General features: G+C 51.4%; 7 protein-coding genes and 1 non-coding gene across 8 annotated transcripts; 5 read left to right on the top strand and 3 right to left on the bottom strand.

The window, feature by feature from the left end:
* The first annotated feature begins 4,107 nt into the window (after window positions 1–4,107).
* Window positions 4,108–9,537, top strand: B0T23DRAFT_373281 (P-loop containing nucleoside triphosphate hydrolase protein). The gene is made up of 3 exons (XM_062836789.1): window positions 4,108–4,766; window positions 4,827–8,342; window positions 8,408–9,537. Exons 1-3 carry the CDS (start codon window positions 4,458–4,460, stop codon window positions 9,311–9,313), a joined length of 4,731 nt encoding a protein of 1,576 aa, XP_062695286.1. The 5' UTR covers window positions 4,108–4,457; the 3' UTR covers window positions 9,314–9,537.
* An 870-nt stretch (window positions 9,538–10,407) lies between these two features.
* B0T23DRAFT_373277 (cytidine deaminase) lies at window positions 10,408–11,743 on the top strand. The gene is made up of 3 exons (XM_062836788.1): window positions 10,408–11,148; window positions 11,325–11,406; window positions 11,501–11,743. Exons 1-3 carry the CDS (start codon window positions 10,751–10,753, stop codon window positions 11,552–11,554), a joined length of 534 nt encoding a protein of 177 aa, XP_062695285.1. The 5' UTR covers window positions 10,408–10,750; the 3' UTR covers window positions 11,555–11,743.
* B0T23DRAFT_437769 (uncharacterized protein) lies at window positions 11,611–14,230 on the bottom strand (the record flags this gene model as incomplete). The annotated part of the gene is made up of 4 exons (XM_062840636.1): window positions 11,611–12,811; window positions 12,902–13,219; window positions 13,277–13,292; window positions 13,347–14,230. 4 exons carry the CDS (start codon window positions 14,228–14,230, stop codon window positions 12,083–12,085), a joined length of 1,947 nt encoding a protein of 648 aa, XP_062695284.1. The 3' UTR covers window positions 11,611–12,082.
* Window positions 14,231–15,217: 987 nt separating this feature from the next.
* B0T23DRAFT_418092 (uncharacterized protein) lies at window positions 15,218–16,409 on the bottom strand (the record flags this gene model as incomplete). Its single annotated transcript, XM_062839671.1, has 4 exons — window positions 15,901–16,409; window positions 15,705–15,745; window positions 15,494–15,655; window positions 15,218–15,333 (listed from the first exon to the last, which is right to left on the bottom strand). Exons 1-4 carry the CDS (start codon window positions 15,975–15,977, stop codon window positions 15,218–15,220), a joined length of 396 nt encoding a protein of 131 aa, XP_062695283.1. The 5' UTR covers window positions 15,978–16,409.
* Window positions 16,410–16,508: 99 nt separating this feature from the next.
* B0T23DRAFT_352550 (uncharacterized protein) lies at window positions 16,509–17,963 on the top strand. Its single transcript, XM_062836093.1, has 4 exons — window positions 16,509–17,318; window positions 17,393–17,500; window positions 17,550–17,630; window positions 17,698–17,963. The coding sequence occupies exons 1-4, from the start codon at window positions 16,824–16,826 to the stop codon at window positions 17,782–17,784; spliced, it is 771 nt and encodes a 256-aa protein (XP_062695282.1). The 5' UTR covers window positions 16,509–16,823; the 3' UTR covers window positions 17,785–17,963.
* B0T23DRAFT_t77 lies at window positions 17,932–18,023 on the bottom strand. The gene has a single exon. It is a non-coding gene; the product is annotated as a tRNA-Glu (tRNA).
* Window positions 18,024–20,963: 2,940 nt separating this feature from the next.
* Window positions 20,964–21,836, top strand: B0T23DRAFT_72463 (uncharacterized protein). The gene has a single exon (XM_062841704.1). The coding sequence runs from the start codon at window positions 21,151–21,153 to the stop codon at window positions 21,715–21,717; it is 567 nt and encodes a 188-aa protein (XP_062695281.1). The 5' UTR covers window positions 20,964–21,150; the 3' UTR covers window positions 21,718–21,836.
* A 1,078-nt stretch (window positions 21,837–22,914) lies between these two features.
* Window positions 22,915–24,450, top strand: B0T23DRAFT_373263 (mannose-P-dolichol utilization defect 1 protein). The gene is made up of 2 exons (XM_062836787.1): window positions 22,915–23,739; window positions 23,835–24,450. The coding sequence occupies exons 1-2, from the start codon at window positions 23,140–23,142 to the stop codon at window positions 24,120–24,122; spliced, it is 888 nt and encodes a 295-aa protein (XP_062695280.1). The 5' UTR covers window positions 22,915–23,139; the 3' UTR covers window positions 24,123–24,450.
* Window positions 24,451–25,078: the final 628 nt, after the last annotated feature.

Raw genomic sequence — 25,078 nt, 5'->3', positions numbered from 1 at the left:
GTGCCCTGCGCTGTGCTATGGGCTCGAGGATAGCAGATCCAGCAGGTCTAGCAGCTGCAGATGAGGCGGGTGGGAACAACAATGAGAAGGCTTCGATTTTTCCGATGGTGAGGAGCCTGGGAGCACAATCGATTGGTTTTTTGGTCAATTGAACTGGCCGGAGAAATCAATTGTCGTAATTCTGATGAAGGGAATCGCAAGAGGACACGGGGATGCGGGCGGGATATGTGAAGCAAGTTCTTTAATACCATCAAGAAAGAATTCGAGGTTTGGGTGGGTGGAATAGCTCCCGTTGAGGTCGGCTTGTTCCACGAGGCCTGTGCGGAGCTAGGTACCTAGCTCAGGGCGTTGATATTGGTTGGATTGGATGTCCGCGCAGTTGACAGGAACCTTAAAGGGCGGCGCCGCTCAGTTGCAAGAAATACGCCCTGGCGGGACGGGACTGGGCAAGGAGGAAGCTAGGTAAATTGCTAGTACATACCAGCAGGTGTCGGGCGAGTCGAGGTGGTCGATCTTGGCACTCAGGTACTTCTCCTTTGGAGAGGCAGTGACTGAGATGTCCGAAGTTGATGCCATTCGCAGTACATGTGACGATGAAGCAACAATACTTCGTTAGCAGCAAAGAACTTCCTTGTTCGCGTCCCAGACAGGGTTGAACTTGTTGAAGGGTGCTTTAATCGAATAACGTGAGACCTGCCACCTCCTACCACCTGCCTCCAAAGAGAAGAGGTGAAGAAGGACGGGAACCTTCCCTCCATGTGATCTGAGTGCAGCAGCTGCATTGCACTTGCCCGACAGTTGGCCCTGGCAGCCCGCCTTGATGTTCAAGGCCCACCTTGCACGATCGATCCCTTTCACTTTGCGGGAACTGAAAAAGCCCAGGTGCACTGGCGGTCATCGAACAAATCGACCAGCTCCCAACCACAAAAACCTTGAACCGTGTTCTGCCCGCTCCTCCACCTACCTCGCTCCTGCATGCCTCAACTAGTACCAAGTCTCAGCAGCCACTCTACCTAGAGGTATACACAAGACTTCTGTCGACAGCCACCCTTCACGCCCAGCCAATCAAATGGAGATTGCCTCTTCCCGGCGCCGGGACATTGATCCCGAACCGTGACACTGCCATGAACGGGAGGCAAGACCTGAGCGGATGATACATCGACCAAATTTCCAGAATAAACACACCAAGGATCGGGACCAGAGTTCTGGGTGTTCAGTCGATCTTGTCTCCTAAAGTGACACCATATCGCGACCTCCCAAAGTCCAACCAACCAAGTGAACACAACCATGAGCTGGATGACCCAAATCTGGAAAGAACAGGAGATCCGCTTACAGCTTCCAGTTCGTCCTCCACCTGGTTGAGCTGGGCTTACCGCGTCTGCTCCAGTCCCCCCTCTCTCTCTAAACCGGATACCTATTGGAATCGAGCTTCATTTGACGGCAGACGATGGACAGCAGTGCTTCTCGGAGGCCTGCCCTGAGATCGACAAAGTCGGCGCGACAACCAACTTGCGACACCGAGAGAGAACCACATAGGCCCGACTGCTCTTCATAGTGTACTATCAGGACTCAACATTCAAGAATTCTGAAACCCTCTCTTATGGCTCAGATTTCGATGACCATTATCGAGAGATCAGGATGCGGCTAGTGTCTGATACAATCGCATCTGTTCCCCATTCTCCTGGTTGTGGAGAGTTCAAATATGAGCACCCCGATGGACTATACTTTCGGGCTGGCGACGACAGTGGTTCCGAGTCCGAAAGTTGAGCCAGGTTTGCACCCGAATCTTTTAGTGACTCTGCGTTTCCATCAGTCAGCACCGCCCGTTTTGTCCTCGACATCCCAACAACTTTTTTCTAACACTCTTAGGTAATCCACCAAAGGATTACTAAATGAAACAACTTGGAAAAGACCGTGCAACCATAACGACCCAAGCTAGTGCTTTATAGAAAGCCACAAAGCCCCCACCAGCAACGACAATGGATAAGACGGTGACGATGGTGAGGGGGGGACTTTGAAAGAGTTACCGGCAAAGCAAAGAGGTCATCAAGTCATCGACCGAGCACTTTACCGCCTTTACTCTATGGAGGCTGCTCGGTTGTTCAGTTACGTCCCCTTACACACACCTCCTCTGACGTAGCGTTGTAGTGCCTTTATGCTTTCACAACTCGAGTCAACAATGTTTGAGCTGATGTACAAGCACATCCCCAACTTTCCGAGTCTCATCGACTTGGCCTTGACATTCACCTGTTTGGTTGAAGAGGCTATCTTCCAGGATGGTCGTCTTACTTCAAAACCAATCTTGCATGCTGTCTTACTTGATGGCTTCCCCAAGGTGCTGCGGTAATCAAATTTCCCGGCTTGTTGAGGCTCACGGTCCACTGCGGATAGATTTCTCAAAGATCATGCTCCAAGCAGCTTGGCCCAGCTCAAAGCTGGTGCCGAAATTTGTCCAACCGAGAGCCAATACGTGGGAATTTCACAAGGGCCGTCGGGAACGGTTTTGTACTTCTCCCTGAGCCGTGCATTACTTGATTGGTTTTCGTGTGAACGCCACGACCGATGCCGAACGGGTCTGATGAGTTCAGGTTGTTGGTCATGGAGACTTTTGGCGCATTGAATGTCTTTCGCGCCTATTCGAGAGATTGGCGATAGTTGCGGCAGTTGTCGTGTGCGAACACCCAGAAGTCCGAAGCTCAGGCAAACGTGAAATTTGGGTGAAAGAGGACCAAAAAGAAGAAGAAGAAAAGGAAACTTTACACACGGATATCACAACAGTCTTTGATCACGAGAACGTCTCAGGCGCTGTCGCACAGCTCTTTTAGTCAATAACTCGGTCATTACGTGTTGACAAAGGTTCAGCAATGACAACCTCGTATCTTCACGGTTTTAAAGACTCTTGCACATAGAAGCTGATTACGCCGACTTTATGGACAACCTGGGCAATAAAGAGGCGATGCCGGATATCCGCCAAGCCATAATTCAGGATGACGATGTCAAGTTCGCATCCCTGCAGAATGGCGTATCGCAGCGGTACGTATGTACATAGCCGATCGGGCTATGAAGATCAAGCGTCGTAGCATGTTCCGGTGGTTGAGGCTTACCACTGCAGGTGTCTTTTGCCCCGACAGCAACAACTACCTTATACATGCAGTGCACATAGTACGGCTGCATATCACTTCCAGTTTCCCCCAGGGCCCTTTCCATATCTCGGACAGTACACCAAATCCAAGCTAAAATCCGGGGCGGCCTGCTCCCCGAGTGAGTCACATCAGATATTTCTCCTGCCTTTCTAGGTAGAGGCAGGTTCGAGACGATACCAAGCTTGGCAATCCGTCCTCCTATCAACGTTGCGTTGAAGGCATGACGGGACGTACGGCGTAGCAGCATCTACTATGCAGTATGTGCATGCAGTATGGAGCATGCGGTGTACCTACCTACCTACTGCGTACAACCACTACATGGATTCCCAGCGTGGGAGTAAAGGTGGTTTGAATCGATGGGGTATAGTGCCGGCTGTCAGCCTGTATGCAAGTGCATGAGAATGTGAGCAGTCTGTCCGTTATCTCACACCCCCCTTCAGCCCAGGCTCTCGACAAGTTCGCCATGTGAGTCAAGACAACAATCTCTTTCCCATCTCCCACCCGAACGGCAACGGATGAACCCAATGCTGCTGGCTACCGTTGCACGAGTATCTTACATCCAGCACACTGCGGGGTTCGTTGCATTCAGAACGGAAGGGTGTGTCTCGATATGTTCAAAAGACCCTTATGCTGACAGGACGCCAGCCAACTCCTGCCTGATGAACGTGTAAAAAGTCGGGGTTCTTGAGTTTGTGCATGCCTTAGTTAGTTTTGTATCAATGGGTTAGCGCTTGTGTGGCGTTAGCTGTCTTTGCTGGCTTACACAAGCAGACGGCAACCTCAAGACCCGAATCCTCCGGCCTTCTGGGTCTGGGTGGAACCCCTGTATTATTGATAAGTAGGTAGCAGATTGGGCCAATCTTCGAGCGTCAATTGGAGGATTGGCCGCTTTCAACTTTTTTTTTTTAACCACACCCCTCCCTCTTCAGAGAGGTGTCCGTCTAGATAGGCAAGAAGTATCTAAGTAGTTGACCGCCCTCTCTTTTTTTTTTTTTTCCTTGGTGTTTTTTCGAGTATCTTCTTCTCCCTTTCTGTGCTCTTTTTTGTTTCCTTTCCTCCCCTTACCCAGCTCTGGTGGATGGTTGAGAATACCTCAACGCTGAGCTCAGGTCCCAACCCTCCCCCCTTCGCCAACATCTTGCCAGTCTGGTTGTCGGTTTTTCTTTCTCTCCGACAACAAAGAAAGCGAGGGGCGCTGGCGCGAGACACAACGCGCTTGAGATCCGGTCAAAAAGCCTGTTGACCGTGTCGCCAACCAGACGCGTTACCGAAGTTTGGCGTGATCTTGTACAAGGCCACAAGATCTAACTGGCCATGTCTCGCAATGAATCCCGTTTTGCAGTGGTCGTAACCGGCCTTGCCCTCGTTGGCCTCGGCTCCTTGCCTGCTGTGTCCGGGTTCGCCCAGCGGTTTAGAAAGCGCGAGGCACGACAAGAAGTCCTCTACGAAGATGCCGACGGAAAAGCGACCGTCGAGTCGCAAAGAGCCTACTCGGCCAAGGTCCCAAAGACGGTGATCTTGCTCTCTGCCACCGCCGGTTTTGCCCTCTCTATCGCCATTGCACTGTTGTCGACAAGTAAAAAGGCCAGTCCGGTGAACGACTGGCTGTCTACTGGAGCATGGGTACAGTCTTGCCCTTCCCGAATTTCCCTTTTAGCCAAGATAGCTGACTTTGGGTTGTAGACCCTACTACTGTTCCAGGCTATCACAATAGCCTCTTGCAGAAAGTCGGTGCAGGCTTTTGATCTCGGCATTTACGCGTTTTTGTCCTCCGCAGTGCTGAGTGCCATTCTGTTTGTCCAGGGTGCTGATGCTTCAGAATCTCTCTGGGATCACAATCGCACCCTGTTTGTCCTCCGTGCCGTCGAGCTGGCACTGGCCGGAACCCTTGCGATTTCCAGTTTGTCCATTCCAAGGAGACCCGACGTCTATATCGATGGAGAGCCGGTTGATAGGATGTATACTGTGTCAGCTATCAGCCGCTTCACATACGCTTGGCCCAGCAAGCTTCTGGATCTTGCTGTTAAAAAGAAGGATCTCGACTTGACCGATCTCAACAGGCCCGACCACTTTTGCCGAGCTGCAGACACTTCAGCCGATTGGAAGCGCCGCAACTACCGCCATAACCTTTGGCTGTCCGTGATTCTTGCCCACAAGAAGGCGTTCTCCTTGCAGTGGGCTTTGACACTTTGCACGGCCTTTTTGAACTTCTCCCCCCAGTGGGTGATTCTGCAACTCTTGCGCATCTTGGAGAATCCCCAGGTTGGCAGCAGCTACGGGTTCGGTGTCTGGTATTGGGTTTTCTTCCTCGGCGTGGCCATGATTGCCCAGTCATGGGTGGAAGCCTATGTGTTCTGGCTTTCGTGGTCTGAACTTGCCATCCCCATTCGCGCTCAACTCTCTGCACTCATCTTTGAAAAGTCAATGCGGAAGAAGGACGTCAAGGGTGCCGGAAAGGCCAAGGAAAAGGAGAAGGCCACTGAGTCAGGCGAGCCTCCTGTCGTTGGGCCAACAGGAGAGGGAACACCAGCCGATGCGCCGCCAGCCGAGCCAGAGGCCGAGGCCGAGGATGATTCTGATGAGCTTAAGAAGGGCAAGCAGAACACGGTGAATCTGATTGGCGTTGATGCGAAGCGTGTCTCGGATTTTTCTACCTACCAAAACATGTTCCCTGGCAGTCTTTTCAAGCTCATTGTTTCACTGACCTTCTTAACCCACCTTCTGGGCTGGAAGGCTCTTCTGGCGGGCTTCTCCGCCATGCTTGCCATTATGCCAGTGAACGTCCACTTCTCCAAGAAATATGCCGCCGCTCAGGATAAACTGATGAAGGTCAGAGACGAGAAGATGGCGGTCGTTACCGAAGCCCTCCAGGGTATCAGACAGATCAAGTTCTCTGCTCTGGAGCCAGAGTGGGAAAGCAAGATTGGCTCAGTCCGAGACAGGGAACTTGGTGCGGTCTGGAGTGTGTTCATGGCCGACACAGCCCTCCTTGCCTGTTGGGTCACGAGTCCTATCTTGCTTTCGGCTATATCCTTGGCCGTCTATGCCGCTTTGAACGGTGTCCTGACGCCATCTGTTGCCTTTGTCAGTCTTGGTGTCTTTAGAGGTCTCGAAGTAACGCTGTCGGTAATTCCTGAGCTTACAACTGATCTGCTGGATGCGTGGATTTCGATCAAGCGTATGCAGGAATATCTGGACTCTTCCGAGGTGACGGTCGTCTCGGAGGATGCTGAAGAGGTCTCGTTCCAAAACGCTTCTATTGCCTGGCCTTCGGATGAGGATATCAAAGAGGAGGACAGATTCGTCCTTCGCAATATCAGTGTCACATTCCCGAAAGGGGAGCTATCGGTCATCTCCGGCAAAACAGGAACAGGAAAGAGCTTAATGCTGTCCGCTATTCTTGGCGAGGTTGATGTCCTTGAGGGTAAATTGTTTATACCCAAAGCCCCTTCACTGGCTGATCGTCACGATGACAAGGCCAACAAGGACAACTGGATCATCCCTTCGGCCATTGCCTACGTAGCCCAGATTCCCTGGATCGAGAACGCAACCATCAAGGAGAATATCCTCTTTGGGCTGCCTTTTGACGAAGAGCGCTACAAGAAGACCATTGAAGTTTGCGCACTGAAGAAGGATTTGCAGATGCTCTCCGATGGCGAAAATACGGAAATCGGCCAAAACGGTATCAACCTAAGCGGTGGCCAGAAATGGCGCATCACACTGGCTAGAGCCATCTATTCCCGCGCCGGTATTCTTGTCCTTGACGATATCTTCTCGGCCGTGGATGCTCACGTCGGCCGCCACATCTTTGACAAGTGCCTTAACGGTGTTCTGGCCACTGGCCGCACACGAATTCTCGTTACCCACCATGTTGCCCTCTGCGAGCCCAAGACCAAGTACCTCGTGGAGCTTGGCGATGGCCGTGTGTTGGAGGCCGGTTCGGTTGACAAGCTGCGCGAAGCAGGGACTTTGGATCAGATCAAGCGTCTTGAAGAATCTCCCGAGGAAATTGAAGCCGACGAACAAGCCGACACTGCTGTGAACTCGGATGATTCTGTTGATGGCGATGGACAACAGGCCGAGGCAGATGCTAACGCTTTGAAGAAGGTCAACTCTAAGACTGCCGCTCGCAAGTTTGTTGAGGACGAGGGACGCGAAAAGGGAGCTGTCAAAAAGCAGATTTATTACCAATATCTGCTGGCCAGTGGAGGTTGGAGTTACTGGACCATCGCTCTCATGATTTTCGTTGTCGTCCAGGCGTTCAGTATTGGCCGATCATGGTGGCTCAAAATTTGGACAGCGGATTCCGATGAGCAAGCTTTTGACAGTCAGCATTTCCCCAGTGCTACGATAGAGCAAGACTTTGCCTATGGCACCGGTATTCAGCAGACGTCTTTCCACACGATGGCTGCTCCATCCATCACCAGCCATAACAGCCTCACATACTACCTCAGCATCTACGTACTTCTGGCCCTCATCTCATCCATCGTCGGTACACTCAAGTTCCTCTACGTCTACATCGGCTCCATCCGCGCAAGCAGGGGCTTGTTCCGGAAACTTAACTTCACCATTCTCCGCGCCCCCATTCGCTGGCTTGATACCGTTCCTGTCGGACGCATCTTGAATCGCTTCACGTCAGACTTTAACATTATCGACTCGCAAATGGCCAATTCGGTCAGCTTTGGTATGAACTCTTTTCTGAACCTGCTTGGTGTCATTGTTGCAGGCCTCTTTGTCTCCCCGTACATTGTGCTGCTTGCTGGTATCCTGTTGTTCATCTGCCTCTACTATGCAATCCGGTATCTCGACGGCGCTCGTCCGGTGAAGCGGCTGGAAAGCACTACCAAGTCACCCGTGTTCGAGCAGTTCGGCTCCGCTCTCTCTGGTGTCGCCACCATTCGCGGTTTCGACAAGTCAGAGGGTTATATCAAGCGCATGTATCGCAAGGTGGATGAGTATTCCATGGCGACATGGCATCTCTGGCTTTTCAACAGATGGATGGGCTGGAGAATGTCGCTTGTGGGCTCTTTCTTTGCCTCCTTCGTCGCTATCCTCATTTTGGTCACCCCTGGCATCGACTCGGCTCTGGCTGGCTTCGCGCTCGCTTTCGCTCTAGAGTTCTCCAACTGCGTCATGTGGACGATTCGTCTGTATGCCAACGTTGAGCTGAACATGAATGCCGCCGAGAGAATTGTTGAGGTAGGTTTTGAACTTACTGTCTTCTACCTGACCCCCTGCTCTTTTTATTAACAAATCCTGTGTAGTACGCCTCCCTTCCTACCGAATCCCTCGAAGGCATCAGCCCGCCCGCCGCGTGGCCCACCGACGGCCGCATCGAAGTCAAGGACCTCGTCGTCAGCTACGCCCCCGACCTTCCTCCTGTCCTCAAGGGCGTTAGCTTCAGCATTAACCGCAACGAGCGCATCGGCGTCGTCGGCCGCACCGGCGCCGGAAAATCCTCGCTCACCCTTGCCCTCTTCCGCTTCATCGAGGCTAGCTCCGGCAGCATTCATATCGATGGCATCGATATCTCCACCATCAAGCTTCACGACCTGCGCTCTCGCCTGGCCATCATCCCGCAGGACCCCGTCCTCTTCTCCGGCACCGTACGCTCCAACCTCGACCCGTTCAACCACCAGACCGATGCCGAGCTGCGCGAGTCCCTCGAGCGCGTTCACCTCGTCGGCGACAGTAATTCCAACTCCGGGAGCGCCACCCCTGCACCAGAGGCCTCATCGTCTTCGGCCACCGGAGGCATCCAGAACAAGAACACCAACATCTTTCAGAACCTGGATTCCCAGATCTCCGAAGGCGGTCTCAACTTGTCTCAGGGCCAGCGCCAGCTCCTCTGTCTTGCGCGCGCCATTGTCTCGAGGCCGAGAGTTATGGTCCTGGACGAGGCCACCTCGGCGGTGGATATGCACACGGATGCGTTGATCCAGCGGTCTATTCGCGAGGAGTTCACTGATGCAACGCTGCTCGTTATCGCTCACCGTTTGAGCACGATTGCTGATTTCGATCGCATTTTGGTGCTGAGTGATGGCAAGGTTGCCGAGTTTGGGACGCCGAGGGAGCTGTGGGAAAAGGATGGTGGGAGTGGAGTGTTTAGGGGGATGTGTGAAGAGAGTGGTGAGAAGGAGAAGTTGAAGGACATTGTTTTTGGGAAATAAAAGGTTCTGGGGGGTCCAAGGGATGGATTTATGGTCACGAACGAACGAAAAAACGGACGAAATCCGTGGGATATTGGAATTTGGGAATAGAAAAGTACTGCGCCTGGGGAACATCCATCCCTTGAGAGGTTTGAAAGCAGACAGACTCACCGTATTGATATACTGAAAAAATAGATACATTATTTGAGATTGAACGCTTTATGTCTGGACCAGACACTTGCAAACTTGCAGTTCTCGTCAGTGAAAGAATCGGTCTGCACAATCTAATGTCGGTTCGTGTTCGTTGATCGCAACTTAGTCCCCATAGTACCTTGGACGAGACCTATGAGTTGTCCCAAACATCTTGATGACGCATTGAGGTCATTAGCTATGGATGGGATATGTTTAATAATTAATTGATCCGAAACGCGCTTATGAGATTTGACATCACGTATCTAGCTAGGGTCGCAGTTGGGATATCCAAGCGAGCCAAGATACCGGTAGATCAGCTCTTGAATATGGAACGACACGTATTTCTAGGTATGAAAGGCCTAGGGAACTTGACCAGAGGTCTCGAGCTGACAAAGAGGCCAAGATTAGACTATATCTAGTGTCAGTATTCTATCTCGATATCAACACCTCGGATAACCTCGATATCGGAAATACAGCCAATTGTCCATTCTGTCCCCAATCTTGATTTCCAAAACATTCATCTTCAACCGGCGACAGGAAAGAAAAAAAATAATTTTTTTTAAAAGAAAAGGAAAAGAAAAGCCGCGTCCTGTTACCAAATAATGACTGTTGCCCATTGTTACACCAGGACATATTCAACTATACACCGGAAGCGGTATACCGAAATGGTGACCGACTCTTTTCTTGATAGTGACCTCATGACCCGCGGTTTTGAGTTGGGAGATAAGTCAGTTCCCACAATAGGCAAGGGACCGCCGATGTTACAGGGGCTTGCAGGGCAAAGCAAGAAGGTCTAAGAGATAAGATAACGAATAGGGCGGGGTGGCGGGGTAGCCGTCCTGCTAGCTTCCGCTCTTTCTCCGCTCTCCGGGGACCGCTACTCGGCAGGCCCCGTTGTCACCACTCGCTGGGAGTCGGTCGGATGCGCTGTCTTTTGGCCGACATCACCCCTGGGCAGGCTAAAGAATGGTCTGGGGAACGGAGGTACTAAACAATGAAAGACCCGGGAGAATATGGATGGGAAGGGGAGGAGGGATGAGAGGCGAGTTTGTACGATACACTTTTCCAGTCTTCAACTCGAGACAAAATTCATGCCTAGTACCTACCGACTTGGTGACGACTACAACACACAAGTGCTCATTCTCTTTTCGAATTCCCATCAATTAGCCTCTTCCACCATCCAGCCATTCTTCACATACACAAAATAGAAGGCATCCCCAACCCCATAACCACTAGGTCACATTCACCACCACCAAAACAACCACCATGGCGCCCCCAACACCACCCATCCTCAACGGCCACTCTGAGACCGTCATCGCCCAAACCTGCCAAACCTACAACCTAACCCCCTCCGAATTCGCCCAGCTGCGCGACCGCGCCGTAGCCGCCAAGGCCACCTCGTACAGTCCCTACAGCAAGTTCCGGGTCGGCGCCGTTTTGCTGTCCAACGGCAAGGTCGACGCCGTCACGGGAGAGAGGTCATCATCAGAGGGAACATACACGCCGGGAGCCAACGTGGAGAACGCCAGCTACCCCGTGACCACGTGCGCGGAGCGGGTGGCCTTCGGTAGGGCGATTACCGAGGGACACCGCGGGTTCAAGGCGGTGGCAGTGGCGACGGATATTAGCCCGCCTGCTAGTCCTTGTGGCATGTGTAGGCAGTTGTGAGTTCCCCCATATCCATACAGCTAGCTACGCCCTTTCGGTGTTTCCTCTTTTTCTTTTTCTGTTTCTTTTTCTTTTTCTTTTTCTTTTTCTGTTTCTTTTCTTTTTAAAAGAGAGAAGGCGAGGAATAGATATGCTTTGCTGACTGACCGGGCTTTTGCAAATATGCGTATAGTATCCGCGAGTTTTGCGAATTGAGCATGCCTATTCTCATGTTTGATAAAGATGAGAATTTCAGTGTTTTGCGGCTTGAAGATGTGAGTTATTACCTTTTCGTCCTTGCTTGTCCTTTGACCTTTGGCGTCTCGCGAGAGTTCAAAAGGGGTTTCCTGACATTTTTTTGATACCTAGCTTCTCCCATTGTCGTTTGGCCCTGATCAGATGGGTATTGAGGGCGCTGCTTAACTGTTTCCACATGATGGTCTCAGGGAAAGACACAGAAGAGTCTCACAATCATGTACACTTGATCAACTTAGGTGTCAGGAGCCGAGCGGAGCGGACAGTTCAGGGAGTCAGGATCATGTAAACATTAGGGGCAAAGCCCCATGTATTCTTCATGACGCAGTTTGCACTCATACTTGTAGACGTTCCAGCTGAGGAGAATCATGGCATAATGAGCCCAAATCCTGATTAACACAATCAATCCCAGTGTCTGACGTACATTACTTCTATCCGACACGCAGTTTCGCTGTGTGGTCCTTCCAGCCTAGAGTAAGCTACTTGAGTCAGGAAATTGCCCAGGTAAGAATCACGTCCGTACTATCTTGATGATTTGTCAACCCCAACAAGACAACCGCCATGCGATGAAAGAGAAACAGACAACATGCAATGAATGGACCCAGGAAAAGATCCCACAAAAAAGGAAACATGACTCCAGACAGCACCACCAGACCCCAATGATCAGACTCATTTCGCCCTTTGCCCTAATGCCCTTCAATATCCAAACCCATCATGTTGATGCATAGGACACCTGCCCGGGTGTCTCTCCCACCACGCACTTATACACGCTCTGTGAAACCTGCACAGACACTCCAACCTAGCCATGGCCACCCCAGGCTCAAACTCCTCCAGACAAATAGTGCACTCCGCCGAGTCCACGCAGTCTTTCTCCGTCGCTGTGTATGGAAACATTCCGGTCCGCCGTGGCGGCGCTGGTGGTAGTGAAGAAGTATTGGCTCCGCTGCTTCCCTCTCCGTTCTCGTCAGTCACTGCTGGACGCACACTGCCGTTATACGCGCTGTGCGTGGCTATACATTGGTTTATGTGGGATTCGCGCAGAGTCTCAAAGTTGGGAAGATTGCGTGATGGAAGCTCCCTATGGCAGACCGGACACTCATCTTCCTCGGGAATGATGTGTTGTTGTTGATGATGATGATGATGGTGATGGTGACGGCTGTGTGATCGTGGAGTTGGAGGTAAACGGCGGTTGACATCGGGACTGGATGACGAAGACGGTCCAGCTGAAGGTCCAGGCCGCTCACCAATATCAAGTAAAGACCGGTACCGTTGTTGAGATGTTAGCCCACGATACGGGTGAGAATGGGAAGAGGAGCCGGACTGGTAGTATACCGGCGGGGTACCAGACATGATACGGCTCTCCATCGGGGCAGTGGAGATAAATATGTTGTTAGATCCAGATGGCAACGTCGTGACCGTGGGTTGCTATTGGGCAACGCTCGTTAGGTCTCAATCTTCAGAAAAACAGGTTGAGGGAAATAGATAATCATGAAAATTACAGAGAGTCTCACGAACCAGAGTTACACTTCTATTTCTGAACTGTCCATCAGATGAGGGCGACGGCCCGAAATACGAGCTCCATCTGTTACTGTAGTCGGTCGAGGCGGCTTCACCACCACCGCCCTGAGATCCACCGGCGACATTGCCGTGAGACCGCGAATGGCTTGAACCCTGGGCTTGCGTTTGCGGCGGAGCCGTGTTGGGATCTGGAACACAGGGGTTGCATAACCTGACCCGTTCGCCGCCGCCGAGGACACTGAAGTCCGGGGATCGCGGGTCTCCACCTAAAAACGAGCCCGCGTATCTCGGAGCTAAACGGGGCGTGCCGGCCGGCTGTACGATATACTGGTACGGAATTGTGATTCTATGGGGCGAGCACGAATTACACACCACACGCCCGCATTTTCTGGACAGAGGTAAGTAGCTAGTTTTTGATGTCGTGGCCAGTTCAACAACATACCTGCAATGATGCTTTCTGACAAATATGCTAAACTGGGTATGGCAAATGGGACAATAAGTCACCTCGGCGTCTGGCTGCCACCGGGGCAGCACTATCTCCTCCAATACCCTGCGCTGTGCCGGAGGTGGTTGTTGAGACAGGCCTCGCACCAACCTCGGTGAAAGATCTGTGGTAGGAGTTGGTGGGCTTTCGAATACTTCGCGCAGTCTCGAAGGTACACCACCACGCGAGGGTCCAGGGCTCGGCGTGGTTACCGGCCCTGACCCATACTCACCGGTACTTGTAGCATGTTGTGCAAAATATCCAAGCTGTGGCTGGCCTCTTGTTTGCACCGGGGAATCACTGAGGGTAATTAGGTTTTCGGCCGACCCCGTGAGCGGTGTTGTAGGTAAGTTCTCGGTGTTGACTGGAAATGTGCCGTCCCCCTGTTGTTCCCCCGGTACGGAAGGATGATTTGTTCCCGCCACCGTGGTTGTCTCATACCCGCCTCTTGCCGGGCTTGAAGGCAAAGGCGAAACGCCCCGAGAAGCATTCGGGCTGGACATGACTACACCTCCCTCATCCTCGCTCTCGCTCAAAGGAGACACATCCCCAAGTTGTGGTTGTTCCCCGTCGGACTGGTCTGGTTGATCTGGGCGTGCCCTACCTTCGTCATCACCCTGGGATTCGCCGTCCGATATCACTCGCTCCACCACGTGGGTAGGGCAGTCAAAGTAGTGGGAGCATTCCTGATCATGGAAGGTCGAGTTCCGCCATTGGCATATTGGCCGCTGTGCGCTAACAGTAGGATGACGGCTTCGGGCATAGGGCGAATCGGACTCTGAATCGCTGCTAATGTTTATAACTGCGTCCCGGGAGGAACCGGGAGCATCACGGGTAGCCATAGCTGGGCAAGGGGTTGTCGCTTGGTAGTCTGTATATCGTACAGTGTTGAAAGGTGGATAACTGGCTATTCGGGGCTGGCTGAGAGTATTACTAGTGGTATTTGGAAAGGCAGAAAGGGCACCAGGCCCAAGTTGAATATTCGGGGCGCTTGCGGTGGTGTGAGGCGAGGCGAGATGCGAACACAAGGCTGCGGTGGGGGATCAGGAATCAACACAGAGAGCCATTCAAATGCGTTCGTTTCTGGAATGATTCTTGGATGTCCACAACCTATCGATTGGCCTTCTCGAGAGGCGAAAACGGAATTATGGGACCGAGGCGGTGACGGTGGTAGGCATGGCTGTTTTGGCAGGTAGAGAGGCGGATGGAAGGTGGTGGAGGTCAAGCCACTCCGTCGTCATTCATCAATGGACCTAAGACGGACGACGACGACGGCGATCTCAGAAAGATGGTGCGACGGTTCACTCTGGGGAGCAAAGAACTAAGCAAGTCGCGAAGTCGACGGAAGGCGTATTTCAGAGTCCGGCTACAACACGGAACCGTCAAATCCCACGAGGAAGATGGTCCGTTTGCCGGCGGCGATTTGCAAGTGGAAAGTTGGGGTGCAGTCCCTCAGCGCGTGTGGTAGAGAGGCAAGGGACGGGAGCAAGGCGGCAGTGGAAGGATTCCGTCGCGAGCCTCTCCGCCCGCCGCAGAGGTACCTCTAGTTCGCTCGGTTCCCCTCCCCCCGATTGAATGCCCGGCCCGGGTCTTTATCACCAAACCTTATCTTAACCGCCCTCCCATACCTCAGGTTGGAAGGACTCGGGTACTGTCAGCTGCTGTCAGGGGGCTCTGTCAGGTGCTGAAACCACCGTTGCAGGGGGTCAGCTAACATCCCCGGTCCACTTTTGTCTTCTTGGAGCAACACCTCATGACCCTCGAGAGGACTTGAGACACTGCAGCCTTTTTTTTTCTCCATTTTCCTCCTAAACCTACAATATCGACTCTTAAACACAGCCGGCAATCCGGCTCAGATCTCTTTGTTGGTATTTCTTGAGTTTCTTGGGGCAAGTAAAGCCCGCCATGTTCTTCCCCTTCCTTATATCACTGCCTCTCAAACGACCTGCCAAAGAGCCAAGTAGACAAGTTCCCCTATGCGGGCCTGACACAAGGCGCACTACTATCCGCTATCTTCGTCCTTACTACGATTTTCTCGTACACTCTTTCGTATATTGGAACCTCGACCAACGTCGAAGCTACGTATACGGTGCATCCTAGCCAACCTTTTCCAGTTGTGGCCGTCAATATGGTGTCAGCTCGCTCATTGCCGATCGCTTCATACAGCTTCAGTCGTTCAAAAACATCAGCCGGTGTGGTCTCTTTCAGAAGCACTGTGATCAGAGCTGCTACGTCCTTGATCGCCTGGCCAGCTCCTTGGCCTTGGCCTATTTGTGTAAGTAATTGGACAAGGAATTGAGCATAGTCTGAACTCACTAGTGTAGATGTAAAGTGGTGGCCGGCGTCTCGAAGAAGCACTATTATCCCATTTGTTAATGTTGTGATTAGGGAGGTAAGTGATCAGTAAGGCAACGTACAACGAACAAAAAGTGTCTAATGCAGGGGGTGAGCTCGACCAACCCGTCTAGTCGCCTTCTCGAGGTTGACTTGCGTATTTATATGGCACATTAACTTTGTTGGTTGAGGCAACCACGGCATAGCATTATTTCTGGTGACCGGGATGTATCCGGCACTGGCTTGAATATCCATTGTGCGGTTTCTGTGCGTTCAGGAAGGACTCCGAAAGGAGGGAGGTCATTGCGCCCGTAGATCCAAGGGCAAGGGAAGTGGGAAAGGTAGTTGTCCCAGGTGATTGGAAGTAATGACACCCGGATAAGAGATGATGCTCAGTCAATGTGCCGAGTTGGCTGAACTCGATTTCTGACACCCATAATAACTCAGAGGATACCAGATATAAACCTGGTATTTGGCGATACGGAATGTGGGAAGCCACATGTTTTTCCCCAAGACATTGGGCGATCAGGGTCGGATCATACATACTATGTGCCGGAGTGGGGGTTCAAGTTGTGTTGCGTAGTTATACGGAATAGTAGTGGCGCCTAGGAAGAGCGGCAACCGCTCGATGGAATCATACCTCTAGGTAATTGCGCTCTCACTTCAAAAGGTCTAGATGTCACAAGCAAAGGCAGCTGCACAGAGTACCATCTAGGTTGTACACAGGTTGCTTGGACATGACTGGACTTGTTAAAGTTTGCACACCAAGTGCTCCTGCAAGTTGGGATTGGGATTTGTTTCTGGCCCCGAGCTAGCACTGATTCTTGCCCGACCATCTTTCAGTGTTGCGAGGCACTTTCCGAGCTCCATCAAGCTCGGCAGTCGTTACCGCCGGGCCTGGAAAGGTCCAACAATGAGGTGCTTCGTGGTGGGCCATAAGGTCGTCAAGCTTATGTCCCTCTCGTCCCAAGACTTTTCCGTTTTCCAACTCCCAACGCTTGAGGGTATACGGGCTGTTGATACTTGAGCTTAGGGTGAATATCTCATCTTTGTAATTTGCAGCCCCGTCAACCTGTATCCCGTCGAACTTTTCGAAGAACAATGACCCCTCCGTTGGTTGCCCTGATAACCGCGGGCAGCGCTGGTCTCGGCGCCGCTACTGCCCGTCTCTTCGCCCGGAACGGCATCCGCCTAGTCATCAACTACGACAGCAACGGCCAAAGGGCATACGACCTTGTGGAAGAACTCACGAATATCTCCCCGCTAACAGCAGCTAGCACAGATCGCCAGGACAACTACGTTGCCCTCAAGGCTGACTTGGCCGAAAAGGATCAGATCAGCCAACTTGTCGACAACACTATATTCATCATGGGTAAACTCGACATTGTCTTCTCCAATGGCGCCTGGATCCGTCTCCGAGACATCAACGATCTGGATGACAACGTGAACGAGGAAGACTGGGATACGTGCTTCAACATGAACGTCAAGTCCCATCTCTGGTTGATGCACGCTGCGAAACCTTATCTGGACCAAACGGAAGGTGTCTTCATCACCACTGCTTGTTTGGCAGGTGTCATAGTTAGCGGGAGTTCGCTTGTAAGCACTGACCTTGTTTGATGCCCGTCCCCTTGCCTAACGAAAAGTCCTTGAAGTAACATTCCCTATTGCAGGCCTACTCCGTCACCAAGGCAGCACAAATACATTTGGCCAAGGGATTGGCACAGATTGCGGCACCCAAAATCAGAGTCAATACTGTATCTCCGGGCCTTATGCTTACGGTAAGCTGGCTCCAAGCTTGGTCACCGAAACACATGCTGATGTTCACAGGACTGGGGTCTTCAGTTTCCACCCGAAAAGCAGGAAGAAGCGAGGGAGAGATCAAAGCTCAAGCGTTTGGCGGCAGTACAGGCACGTTGTCCCTTCTCCCATCTCAACTATCACGCCTCTCTGACATGTCCCGTGACCCTCAAAATAGGATGTTGCAGAGCAGGTACTCTGTTTCGTCAAGTCCAAAAGTGTAACAGGAGTGAACGCCATTATCGATGGAGGAATGGCACTCTGATGACAGTGGCTCATGGAAAACATCGATGGACCACACTCCGCAAGCACCAGATGTATATTATATTCCACAAAAGGAAAAGGGGGGAGCAAAGAGAATCTGAAGACTCTCAACAAGAAACCAGGAAAGAAAAGAGAAAAAAAGTTGTGACTCGGATACCGGGAGTCGAACCCGGGGCTGTTGAGAGAGCAGTCACTCCTAAGAAGTGAGAGTCAACGATGTTACCGCTACACCATACCCGATCAGGAATGGTTCCGATTTGTTGAAGGTAAGCTAGAAGCAGCAGTTTATAACTGCACAGTCATTGCTTTCCAAAGCATCATGCGCGCAACTCAATTTCGAAGATCAATATCACATTTCTTTTGCTCTTCAAGAATACCGAAGAACAAAGGTGATCATATCGGTTGAATGTTCCATTTTACATAGACTTGATGGAGCTGTGCAAAGATCCAGGTGTACAAGCAAGAGAAGCGAGACAACTGAAGGTTGGAGACTTACTCGCCAATCCCCCGATCCGCATGCCATTCAGTGAATACATGAAGCCCCAAACATAACGAAGTGCTCCAATAAGAAGAACGGCAGCCGATAGGGGCGCCATTGTACCGTAAGCGTTCTGGTGCCCGGACTTGCTGACCCAGGTATTCGTGTACAATAAGAGCAATAACCCGAAAAGTACCTTGAATCCCATTGTACCAGCGTGATAGTGCCGGCCACGGGTTGGCACGTAGGCATTGATGACGTAGACTAGGTAAATATTGGTGGTTGGGATGATGGAAAAGTTCACTTGAGGAAAAGTTCTCGTTAGCCTCATAATCTTCGATCTGCATGTAGCTCGTTGGCTTCATAGGTTGTAGTGAACTTACGCAAGCCAATACCAATAGCCGGAACAACCCAATGAAGCCTGTGATCTACGCCTACCTCATAGAAAACCCAGTGCCAGAGGAGTGGTGATAAGCGAAGGAAATATAGCAGGAAGCCGCATCCCAGGATCGTGAATGCCGCCGCTGCGCCTCGGGAACCAATCCCGTGATCTTGTCGCCTGGTTGCCCTCCAGTGGGTATGCCCAAGGGAGCACCGATAACGCCACTGATAGGGCAGAGGCCGGCTCGCCATGACTCGAAGTCGTAGGCCTCATTGAAGGCTGTGTCGACGTTTGAAATCACTGCTACCAAACACGCCAATGGTGACGGCTTGAACGAGGGCGGCCTAGAGCACAAGGGGAAGACAGAACAAGCCCATGGATCGGGCAATGAGCTGGAGGATGTTTTCCGTGGTGAGGGTGCGATGGAAGATCTTGAGGGATTCCACGTAGGTAGGATTGCTTGGTGATGATGGTGGCCTATAGCCTCTCGGTGTTGTGTGTCGGAGACTAATGACTTTTCGGAGAGTTCTGTGCCGGATGCCCATGGTTCATTACTCTCCTATCGGTTCCAAATGTACGTTGTGTCTGGAAAGTGAAATTACCAAGAGCAGCACGAAGCCGATCAAGACCTATGCAACTTGTTATATGGTCCTCCGGGTGTAGTTGATACTGATGAGTCTTGAAATGATGGTCAGCTCATGGTATTATAGACAAAGTTTCAGGAAACCTTGCCCAAACACAAACATGCCCCCGGTCGTCATCATCGCCAAGTAAATGACTGCCAGAGTGAAGAGTCAGTAATCCTGACCATTAATCATGATATTAAGAGGTCATTTATTTGAAATTGTGTACTGACCACATGAAACGCAGTACTTGTATGCTTGAGGCCCGTGTTCTCGTCAGCCGTCCGTAGCTCTGTCACAAGTGGAAAGAAAGGACAGCATTTAGACGTACAACCTAAGAGGGGGTCATTGGGTCTTTCAATAGGATTGGAATCAGTGTAACATTGCTCTTTTCAACATTACGTAACTGAACATTACTCAATGTCATTGGGGAGATCTTTTTGGTATGTTGCACTCTGTGCTTTCCTTTGAGTGTCATGACTATGCAGCTTAGTGTGCTGATGAATCCCGAGGGACATCTTTGCGTAGCATTATTGTCATGGCGTCTCGATTGAACCAAGCGAAGCGATCAATGAATGGACAGTACCGAGTGGTTGATCGGAGTGATAGGGTGACCATCTGAACGAGTATGCGATCTAAGTTGTTTCTCTTTTGCTGAGCGTACCAAGCTCGACACCGATACAAACGGTGATGTCCAAATAAACTTGAGCTGTGTACGAGAGACAGTTCTAGAGCTTAGCGGGGATCGATATGGCTGATTAGAAATACCAGAAGCTGTTACTTGAGATGTCGAATTTACCGCCAATTTCAGGATCGCCCATCCAACTCGGGGATACTAGAGCTACTGTGGAGTTCTAGCAGGACTTGTTGGATACGAGTCTGATGTGTTTAACCTTCAGGATGAACGGAACTAGGAGTGATCCAGCGGGAAGATAGTAGATAAACGGCGGAATCCCCACGTAAGAAGGCTGAATCAACTGCGTATTTACGCATTGTTCGTAGTAAGCCGTCCCTCAATGGTTTGGGACTGAGACAATGGTAATTTCAAGGCATTGCATCTTAGCCGGAGACTTGACAACTCTCATCTTGATTCCGAGCCAATATCGACATTAGAAAGAAGATGGAGGTGGAGTAAGAAAGTCACGGGCCGGGTCTCTGTGGGAGGTTGCAGTCAGTGGGTGATTGTGTAGTGAGAAAGGACGGAAGCTCGGTGAGTGAAGGACTGGAATACACCGTATGGCGGTGCACACTTGATTGATGGATTAATGTGGCTGCCTCTAGAGGTGCAGGTGTGGCGGAAGCTCAGGCTGCTGCAATTGGTACTACTCTACTAGCGTACCTTGCTATTGGCCAGAAACGATGAATGTGCTAGTGTGAGTACACTATATTTCTCCACTCGCTATGGATCGCACTAGTGTTTACATCACTCGTTATGAACCGCAACAAACTATCGGCAATCTTCACGACGCGCCTCACTAACAGCAAACAGCTTCATCGGGTTGAGAAATAAGACCCGTCACATCCAGCGCATTCTCGATCACGTTGATTTAAGGGTCGCTTTACTAACCACATCATATTGGGGTATTTTTTCTATTCACTTTTCGATTTGCTCACCTCTCGACGCGCAACTCGCTCCACCTCGCGCCTTCTTGGATCAAAAGTCCATCAAGTTCAACAACGTCGCTCCGTGTTTCATCACGCGCGTACACCGCTTCCAGGAATCGTAACAAAAAAACAATCGTCATTCAAGATGCCTTTTCTTTCCGATGCCGAGCTCGAGGACGATGACCTGGTCCGCATTCAGAGTGACCTTTTCGAGTAAGTATATTTTCCATCGACTAGACCCCTACAAAGTCGCACATTCCCAAGTAGGTATGGAAGCTCATGAGCCCCGCCGACCTTTCCGTCTATTTACTGTGTTGCGATTCACCTCTTCACAGAACCTTGCCAGCTAACCAAGCTGCCAGTGAGTATAACGAGCCACGTCAAATCTCCGAAGATATCGCACCTAGCCAGCCTGTACCCGCCGGTGTTACCGTTGTCACTATGGATGATAAGCTAGAGCTGAACGCCCCTGTTGCTGGTATGGAGGGTGAAACAAGCAAGCGTGCCATGCCATCCCGGTCTCTCTCAGCAACGCCCGCGCAGTCTGCTTCGAAAACCCCGAAGTCAGCAAAGAGCACGAGCTCCCGCACGCCCAAGAGTTCCCTGAAAAGCACTGAGAAGAGCAGCGGGCGCAAGCGCAAGGCCGTGGAGATCGAGGAACCCAGCTCGGAAGGGGAGGAGGAAGTAAAGGATGTCACTCCTGCAAAGCGTGGTCGCAAACCCGCCGCCGCTCCTAGCGCTCGTCTTGCTGCCAAAGCTGCCAAAAAGAAGCCCGGTCGTCCTGCATCCACCAATGGCACAGCCGTAAGTTCACAAGAATCAACCATAGCGACATGTTCATTCTAACCAGTCGAACAGAGCAAAGAGAAGCCCAAGGGCAAGGCTGGTCGCCCCAAGAAGGATGTCGCTTCTGATGTCGTTCCTAAGGGAGAATACGAGGTCGAGGCCATCGTCGACTCAATGATTAATGCCGAGACGATGGAGCACGTGTACTTTGTGAAGTGGAAGGGTTACCCGTCCAGCGACAACACCTGGGAGCCTAAGCAGAATCTCCAAGGTGCTACTGAGCTATTGCGCAAGTTCAATGCCGATCAAAAGGCCAAAAAGTCCGAGGAGGCTTCCGAGAAGAAAGCCAAGAAGGCAAAGACCTCCCATAAGGCTCAGGAGGCGGACATGGCTGACAAGGCGGATAAGAAGACGGAGAAGGCCCCCAAGGCCCCCAAGGCCAAGCCCGCTGAGAAGCAACAGGCGAAGCCCAGAGGAAGACCCGGTAGACCACCAAAGGCTAGCAAGGACGCTAAGAGCGCGAAGGAAACCAAGGCTCCTGCCAAAGCCGCCAAGAAGACGAAAGAGGTGAAGGCACCCAGGGCAGGCACACGCGTTTCGAGCAGGACGAAATCGGCCTAGGGATCACCAACACAATTCAGGGGCTAATCAGAGGTACTCTGTTTTTTTCATCTCTATGCACCAAGCGCAACCACTCGGCTAAAAGTTCCTCTGCTTTGAGTACCATTGGGTGCCTCGGGCATTTGACACTTCATTGGGAGAGCGCGCGAAGGAGCAGCCGGTGGTCGCGCAAAGGAACTTGGGATGGGCAGCCGGCTGGTTGCTACTTTCACTCCATCTGTATATGTATTCGGGAATTCGTAGGCTGCTTTGTGTTATTTTGGCATCTTCGTTGGCACATTACGGGGATGATATTAGCGACGCCTAAATACCCGCCAAGGCCTGCCCGGAGGAGGAGAACAGTCTGCTTCGGCACACGAAGAAAATAGCGGACATGGAGGAATGCTAATGGAATTTTGCCCATCTTTGCTTTAAAGACTATCTTTGTGAAAAACTTGACCATGAAGAAGTGAGGGAGTGAGGTTCATGGACGAAATATCCAGTTTTAAGTGGAAGCTGATGCTGTGGCTCTGTAGTCAGGGTAGGTGAGGCATCTCACAAAAAGTAGGTAGGTACATAGTACACTACTGTACTATCATACCATTGGATGCATTTGCCGCACGTGTGAGTTGCCCGCCGGCAAACCAACTCTGCCGGCACGGCACGGGCCACGGTATCGAGACCTCCGATAGTTGTCCTTTCGCGGCTTACCTTTTGAAGTATTCTCTGGATCCGTAACTTGATTATAAACAGTCATATTTTGATACATCCCAGTTCGTTGTGGGAGCCGAAACTGCGGTCACGCTAATTCATCCTTGTGTCGATTCGTTTCCAACGATAGGCCTCACCCCCACGCGCGTACCTTTACAAATAACCAGCAAAATGGACGCGCTTCGGTCGGCTCTGCAGCCCGTCACCCACAACCTTCCGGGTCCGATCCGGGATATCGGCCTCTCCCTCATCGGAGACTCGTGTTACAAGAAGCTGATACTCGACATCGACCTCGAACACAACCCTGAATGTCTTAAGCTTGCCATCAGTAAGGCACTCGGCATTGGCATCGTCGCTGCCTCCTCCATCGTCAAGGTGCCCCAGATCCTCAAGCTTGTCAATTCGAAATCGGCCAGCGGCGTTTCTTTCCTCTCGTATCTCCTCGAGACCAGCAGCTTGCTTACCTCGCTCGCATACAATGTTCGAAACGGATTCCCCTTCAGCACCTTTGGCGAGACGGCCCTGATCCTCGGTCAAAACGTCATCATCTCCGTGCTCGTGCTCAAATACAGCGGCAGGGCTGGCATCGCGGCCTTGTTCGTCGCGGCACTGGCAGTCGGCGTTGCTACTCTTTTCAGCGAGCAGCTTCTCAACATGCAGCAGTTGAGCTACCTCCAGGCCGGCGCTGGAGTGCTGGGTGTCGCCAGCAAGGTTCCCCAGATCTTGGCTATTCTGCAGGAAGGTGGAACGGGACAGCTCAGTGCATTTGCTGTAAGGACATCCTCACCCTCAATTCCGATTACATCTCTCCTTGTGCTTCTCTTCAAGTTGCTCGCTACTGACGCTGTGTTTCTCGTTCCTCCCAGGTCTTCAACTACCTCGCCGGATCCCTCTCGCGCATCTTTACCACTCTTCAAGAGGTCGACGACAAGCTCATTTTGTACGGGTTTATTGCCGGTTTCGCGCTGAACTTGGTTCTCGCTCTGCAGATGGTATACTACTGGAACGCGCCCTCGGCCAAGGCACGGGGCAAGCAGAAGGTGCCTGCGGGCCCGATTCCTGCTGCGACGTCGTCGGCTACCGCTACTGGCGCGTCCACCTCCTCCGAGCCGAGAGCAAAGAGCAAAGGTCCCACGACCCGTCGCCGCGGTTAGACGGACCAGCGTGTGTTCTCTTTCTGGCTGGGCAAGTCTGAGAGTGATATTGTGGGGGTTATTTCTAGTTACTTGCTTTTTTCTTGGTATATCAATGTTTGGAATACATGAGCTTCCGATGAACCTTTGGTGTCAGCTGACTTTTCGTCCTGCGTACAAATGCTACAAAAACGTTAGCCAGGAGCCTTTGACAATGTGTGATACTGCGTTCACGGAGGCTGAAAGGCGTTTGAATGGTTTAGCGTCTTCAAAGCAAACTATTGTCCTGGTCCGATAGCTTGCAGTAATCACAGACACTAGCGTTGGTTCATTGAAAGACCGTTCCAGACTTAATCTTGGTCCTAAGTCTAGGCTTCAAAAGTGACACATGACCACGAATTTAGCAAATGTTGAGATGGCAATGGCAGTGACTGTTCAGACGTCAAAACAAACGAACCAACCAAGCTGCTCAGAGGCTCTCAACCATCCTGTTGTCGAGATTCGGCCTTCCCACTCTGCTGTCAACAGAAAGACGATTCGACCCTCCAGTAAGAATGGCCAATCGCTCTAGCCCAACCAACCTTTGGTCCCTGCAGAAACGCTGCAACAAAATAAGGGAACAGGAAAAAAAAAAAAAAAAAAAAAAAAAAAAAAAGGAAATGGAAGTTGTACCCTGTCTACCACGACGTAAAAAAGACAATGGAGAGATAATATAGGTGGCTTGCGTTTCGAAGTCTTTCTTCGGAACCAATTAATACCTCTACGTAGTGGCCTTAGCCTTTACCATTGTTCAGCAAATTGCCCCAACCCTTATCAATGTCTTCAGCTGATATGCATATCAATATCGATGGTGAGGGGGTGGGGGGGGGGGGACTCAAAGTTGCCCCTGTCAACTGAATCGTTTGCCGCTCTGACGCTCGTATACTTCATGTTCACATGCAACAAACAGGAATTATATTGCTTCATACAGTAGCATC

This window comes from Neurospora hispaniola, assembly GCF_033458365.1.
Source record: "Neurospora hispaniola strain FGSC 10403 chromosome Unknown B0T23scaffold_2, whole genome shotgun sequence".
NCBI lineage: Eukaryota > Fungi > Ascomycota > Sordariomycetes > Sordariales > Sordariaceae > Neurospora > Neurospora hispaniola.
Note: the sequence above shows the minus strand (reverse complement) of the source record. Positions and strands in the feature narration are given on the sequence as shown.